Below are 6,938 nucleotides of genomic sequence, written 5' to 3' on the forward strand. Positions count from 1 at the left end.
TGTATGTACAAAGGAAAATCACCTGCAGGTCCCCGTGGCATTGTGACGATGATGGCTGTACGCGCGTGTGCTTGTAGTTTGTAGCTTATCCGAGCGCCGATCGGTATGGTGTGCCGTTACAGGGGCATACGTCGTATAGGAGGTGGTCGCGCTTCCCCTGCTCCTATTCCTCCTCCCCCACCCCTTCATCCCTTTCCACCCGTATGACGATGATGCACGAGAACTCATTTAGAGTACATGGGAACCCCTGGAGGTAAGGCGCGATCGTGACGTGTATGAATAATGATAATAATACGTGTATGTGTATGAATGAAGGGAGACCCGTGTAATGTGTGTGTGTATTTGCAAGCCGCCGAGCGCCGGCGCCGGCACCCCGGTATACCAAACCACCACCACCACCTCCTTCCGCTCGGCGCTGCCAGACGGGGAGTAGCAGGAGGAGCGCCCGCCATATAAAAGCGCCCGGATGGGAGCCGTGGAGCGAGCATACGCGAGTCAGCCGCTGGACTGTGCTGGACCGAGCAAGCTTTTCAAGTGGTTTTTTTTTTTCACGAGCACGGCTCATTTTTCCCAAACTCCGGTTTCCCGCCCGCCGATTTCTTCCTCGGTACTTACACCACGAGTTAGTGCAAAGGACTATCGGCAATGAAGGCTTTCATCGTAAGTAGTGCCTCACGCTGTTTATCCGTGGCGTTGTTATTATACGATCGATCGGGTATTTGTACGATTGGTGGGTTATTTATTTCGAGAGTTTGGACTTTGACGGTTAGAAGGGAACAAAAGAAAAAAAATCACACGAGAAGTGAATGCCCGTTGGGTATGTACTTACCGAAAGAGACAGGTCCATTCGAAGCTGCAATCTTGAACTTGAAAGTTAAACGCGCGCGCTCGCCCGAACGTATCGGTATACTCGCGTATATATATATATAGTCACGAGCTCGGAGCGTATATATTTACAACTATTAACTCGGGGATAACCATTATTTTACCTGCTCTGTGATCAACTCGTTTGTGCTTGTGTACACCTTTACTTTTTTTTTTCCCAAATTACGACGATGATAATTATAGTCAGTTGCTCCAAGAGCTTAACGATTTCCTGCGATTTTTTTTTTTTAGAAATCTACTGCGTCCGTGCAGTCTTTTGAATTTTGATGGTCGATTAATATTGCATTTCGCGTCGTTTCCTATCCACTATCAACCCCGCGACGACTTGCTCCGCCACAATTTGCTTTCTACGTAATCGCGACCAGATCGAATCGTTTCGGTAAATCCTTTCTTATCTCCATTGAATATTTTTTTTTTTTTTTTTTTTTTATATTATGTTTTACGCTTACGTAAAAATGGACGAAATTGAAAGTATGTACTTATTATATATACAACACCGAGTACAATATGCGGTTATGCATTGTTGTAATGTATATATAACGTGTTAACAAAAAAAAAAAAAAAAAAAAAAAAGGCAAAGTTTGCGCGTGTGCTCTTTCGAAACTAAAATTGGACGCGATCCAAAGTGAATTTCTCTCGAAAAATTTTGCATCGCCATGCAGCGTTTGTAAATGTATTTTATTTCGCGATAAAAAGCACGTGTGTACAGGTACACCGTCGTTTTGCATAATAAGATCGCGGGGTTTCCGCGTGATATAGAAAGTTGAGCGACGAGCCCGTGAGCGAGTTGTATTAAAATTTGGTTGTTATTGTTGTTGTAGGAAACAATGAGATATGTATATATTGGTACACCCGTTATGCTGTACACGTGAAAAAAACGGCACTTTGGCTAAAGGGGATCGTGCACGAAAGGCGATCGAAAGAAAAAAAAAAAAAAAAAAAAAAAGGTTGTGCAAGGAGGATGGTGAAAATAAGGTACACATAGAGCAGCAGAGCGCGCACGATGTATAAATACATAGGAAACGGTTTCGTCTTGCGCCCGACACATTATACACGTGCAGGATAGCCAAACCGGAAGAAATTAGCCGTGCGCTGTATGTGTATGGATGTATAACCATGGTATCGCGGTGTCCGCGTCGCGTAACAATAAACGGGGGGGAGAGGGGGGGGAGGAAAATATCGGTATGCACACAGTGACCGTAAACAGCTATACGCGTATATGCTCGAAATCGAGAGCGCGCAATTGAAATCGAAATTGAAAATTGCGGCTAGACGCACAAGGCGCGCGCGCTAACTTTCCGATGTTTACCTGTACATATACGTATATATATTATATGCATGTGATGTGCGTGACTTTAGTCCTGATGATCCCTTGTGTACTTATGTTCCGTCATTATAACACGTGCTCTGCTCCATGTGTAATGCATGTTGCGCAATCGTAAGTATAGGTATACCGAGAAAAAAGTGCGTCTAGTTTCGTCCTCCGCATGCCGTCATATTTCGGCACGGGTGCACTCGAGCCCATTACTTTTCTACACCGGAAACCATTAGGCCACCTCACGTATAGATATACATGATTTAACGCACACATATCGCAACTCACGTCTTCTTTCTCGTGCTGCGCGCATGACAAAGTACATACATACTTATACGTATAGTGGAGTGGCCAGCCAGATTCGCTCATCTTTTTTTTTTTTTTTTTCTTCTTTATTTCGCGTCTGGTCTCACAATCTGGATGCATATAACATGTACATGATGCACCGCGTGTGTCATTAGCGGCGAGCGAGGGAATCGCGAAAGCGTTAACGCGCGCGAAATTAGGAAGCGATTAGTCTCTCGCGGTATGGGCATACAAACATAAATATACAAGCGTGTATACGAGTGAGCATAGACCGCAGAGAAAGCAACCACGTATTATATACCCTCCTCATCACCGACACCCATAACTGCAGATCTCACGATTCCTACCCAATCTAATCGACTTCAATTAAATTCACATCTCATCGTCCCTATATATAACTATATGTATATGTACGTATAATGTGCGGCATAAGTAAATTCGTACGTGCGACCTGCATACTTGCTCCTCTTCTCGCTTTAATTTTCGCGTTGCGCGTATACCTCCGAGCCTCGTTTCACTTCGCCCCGGCCAAACAAAGAGTTAATAATAATAATAATAATGAGCCACGATCGGAGCCCATCGCTTGCACCCGAGTGCCACGTTATACTTAGTTCCTCGCGGGCAAATGGAATTGAGAAAATAAAAAGACAAAAGTCGATTTACCCGCGCTATACGTGCTTTTTTCGGAGTTTCTCCGATGTAATGCCGATGACGGCGTTTTTAATGAAAAACAAAAGTGGAACGAGCTCGACTTTTTTGGGTATCGTCTCAAAGAGTAATACCTATATGTACATTCAACTGATGCGGACCTTTACGTTTTTCAACTTTCCAATTCGCGCATCGATTAAATACGTATATATATATATAATATATGTTTTCGACATCGATATGTATATTTTTGTTATTGTAATGTAAAACAAGACGACGGATTATTATTAAATTAATTCGTGTATGATTATACTATATACATGTATAACATATACGTGTGTGAGTATACCTCGTATAGCTGCATACGGTCCACGCAGTCCATCAACTTTGACTTTGCGCGTGTGATTCAGGGACAATCGACGCATCATCATTGTACATAACGATATGGTGCATATATAAATGTATAATATAGCCAAAAAAATTGACGTTTGCAGATCCTTACCGTGGCCATAAGCGCGGCAGTGGCGCGGCCCGAGGCACCCCTGCCCTCCTCGTACTACCCGTCGCCGTCCGACTCGAGCGGCGGTGGTTACCCGGCCCCCGTTTACGGCTCGCCGCAGCAGCAGCCCGTGATCCACAAGCACGTGTACGTCCACGTGCCGCCGCCCGAGGCCCCGGAGTACAAGGCCCCGAAGTACGTGCCCGCACCCCCACCCCCGCAAAAGCACTACAAGATAGTGTTCATAAAGGCCCCTACGCCGCCGACCCCGACCGCCCCGGCCCTGCCGCCCTTGCCCCAGCCCGACGAGGAAAAGACCCTCATCTACGTGCTGGTGAAGAAACCCGAGGAACAGCCCGACATCGTCATACCCACCCAGGCTCCGACCCAGCCCAGCAAGCCCGAGGTCTACTTCATTCGCTACAAGACCCAGGTGGGTGACATCGACAAACAACCCTTACGCTCACCTATATACATAAAATGTATAATATTTTGTCCTTTTACATGTAGAAGGAGCAACAGGGCGCCTACGGGCCACCAAACGTCACGCCCGGCACGCCGATCGACAACTACGGGCCCCCGAGCCACAACGACGGGCCCTACTAGCGACGCGGCGTACAGGAGACAAAGAGATATGTCATATGGGGCCCACATTAGGCCCGGGAACACAACAATGCGAGGCGTCCTACACAAATATATATACATATACATAAATTATAATCGACCAGACCTGCAATGCGTGATATACATACATATTATATACAAAACGTGTATACATTATGAATCGCGTCTATGATTTCGTACAGCGGCGGGGCAAACAATATACACATAGATTGGCTAAAGTCACCCCCTCGGAGACATATATCGTATATATATATTATTCTCTCGCAAGCGCGGCGATTCTCGGGACGTATTTTTTTTTTTTTTTTTTTACATCATGTACCTACAAAATGCACACCGTTGGTTAACAAACTGTATTAAAAGTAGACTCGCGGGAACGGAGCGATTGCGAATTCTCGCTCGCTCGGGCGCGCGTATATATATATGTTATACCCAGCACTTCCGCGGAGAAAAGTGAAAATATTATTCATGTACAACGAGCCATACCTATACACGTGCGGAATATGATTGAAAGGGATCCGGAATTTTCCAGCCGAGATGTAACTCTGGTAATTAAAAACAGGGCGTACGAGTGTGTATGTGTATATATATATATGTACACGCGCGTGCAATAAACATCGCGCTCCCCGCCGCTGACGAAAACTCGCCATTTATTAATTATTGCACACGCCTACTTTAAGCGAAGAATGTCTGCAGCAGCTCCTTTTGTATATCCCTTCGTGATGTAAGCGAGCATCATATATTATACATTTGACCATTAGAACTGTATTCGAACCGGACGCAGGTGAGAGCCATCAGTGCAGTGTAGTTTCGCGATAGCCTCTCCCCCCCCCCCACATGTTACTTGTACATTTTTTTTTTTTTTCACAAATGAGAACTCCTTTGTATATAATTTTTTGTGTTTTCTTTTTTACCCTTTTATTTTTTTGTTTTTACACTCATTCCCGGCAATATGTGTGTACCGATGGAACATTGTCGTTTTAGCCGATTGACCAGGCCAAGTTTCGAATTTTATTATTTTATTTTTTTATGTAAAAAAAAAAACAAACAAAAAAAAAAAAAAAAAAAAAAAACAATTAGAAAACAAAAGCATAACAGTTTGTAGTTAGTTGTGTTATTGTAATAGCAAGAGATCCTGAGAGAAATACATGTATATTTTATGATTTTGTACAATTACGGTGTTGGCTTATTGTGTAAAACATAACACGTGCATACGTACTTTTTTATCCCTCATCCTCATCATTATATTAAATTCACACGTGTACTGCACTTGCCATATATACAATGGACTTCCTATATTATACGATGCACAAATCGTGTGACGGCGCTTTGACAAATGAACTACCCAACGACTCGTGTGCAAATCAAGATTTTTCAACCAAGCTAATGACAAAAGAAAAAAAAAAAAAAAAAAAAAAAAGTTATAAAAAATAATGATAATGACTGCACGGTGCAGTATACAAAACAGCAACAACGACGACACGTCACGTGAGACATACACGGATGAGGGTAAAAGTGAGGAACGGAAATTAAAACGGGTTTGCTCGTAACGCCGAAAAAAAGTAGGTCCCCGATGTAATGAGGTATACATTATACGTATACACTGCAGCTCTCGAAAATAATGAAAATACGAGGAGAAGGCAAGGAAAGTAGGTAGGTACACCATCTGCAGGGGAAAAAAAAAAAAAAAAATTAGGAGGGCATGAGAAGGAGGGAGAAGGCTTTGTTGTTATATTGTGAGGTACATCTCTCGCGCGCGGCTCGTTTGTTGTTGCTCTCGTGTACGGCTAATTATCCAAGATTTAGCTCGAAGGAGCTTCCAAACGAAACAAAAGACGCGCGCCTGGAAGGGAAGTAGTTTCATCCTCCGCGCAGTGAAAGTCCACGGGGTACTATCCACCTATATAATACTTATACGTGTATATCAGAGCAGATTTGCACAAAGAGCCAGTATGAGAGTATGCATGTATACATAAACACACCGCGATTGGGAAAGGCGATGTATTATCTGCTACAGAGTTAATTGTTGCATATATATCCGCGTGGGTGAGCAACAGAGTGTACCATGGTAGTGGTAAACAAAAAATAAAAATTATACATACGCGTGTCAGCTACTCATTTGTTGGACGACGCGTGAAGCCCGGAATTTTCAATTACAGTGCATGACTCATCGGTCTTGCATATTGGTATTCAAACCCTTTCCCGCACCCGATTCTTCATTTTATTTCCATCCCTGCGGAAGTAATTTATAATTTTAGGTTTTTCACCTGAAAGGGACCAAATTTATACCACTTGAAATTTTCTAGAGATCGACCGCACCGTTTTGTGCAAATAAAATTTTATTTAAAAGTTGTATTATTTACTCAACGAGGTAAGCGTACGAGAGCTGCATAAAAAACAGACGTATATTTTTCCATGTATTTAAGCGATGATTCAAGCAGTGGGTAGAATGTATACACTTAAAAATATAATCATCAGTTGTTTTCAAGGTTTTTTACAATCGTTACTGATATATATTATTTTTTCTACAACAAGTGTTTGCAATACAACGAACGTATAATGGTGCTAAATATTATCTGAGAGACCGACAACAAAAATTGTTGGTCGGTAAGGTTTTGCATGGGTAGGAGGAGCGTTTCGGTAAAAGAATAAAGAAGGCCCATC

At 43.1% G+C, this 6,938-nt stretch overlaps 1 protein-coding gene across 1 annotated transcript; it reads left to right on the top strand.

The window, feature by feature from the left end:
• Positions 1-531: 531 nt before the first annotated feature.
• On the top strand, positions 532-4,278 carry LOC106638220 (uncharacterized). The gene is made up of 3 exons (XM_014351293.2): positions 532-660; positions 3,649-4,086; positions 4,164-4,278. The coding sequence occupies exons 1-3, from the start codon at positions 646-648 to the stop codon at positions 4,257-4,259; spliced, it is 549 nt and encodes a 182-aa protein (XP_014206779.2). The 5' UTR covers positions 532-645; the 3' UTR covers positions 4,260-4,278.
• The last annotated feature ends 2,660 nt before the right edge of the window (positions 4,279-6,938 follow it).

The sequence above is a fragment of the Copidosoma floridanum genome, unplaced genomic scaffold (genome assembly GCF_036245765.1).
Source record: "Copidosoma floridanum isolate Cflo_tuat_1 unplaced genomic scaffold, Cflo_Japanese_pri ptg000014l, whole genome shotgun sequence".
Lineage (NCBI taxonomy): Eukaryota > Metazoa > Arthropoda > Insecta > Hymenoptera > Encyrtidae > Copidosoma > Copidosoma floridanum.

Excerpts from the sequence above, each read along its gene's own strand:
- LOC106638220 (XM_014351293.2), top strand. Across the intron at positions 4,087-4,163 it reads TCATTCGCTACAAGACCCAG|AAGGAGCAACAGGGCGCCTA; the intron begins GTGGGTGACATC and ends TTTTACATGTAG.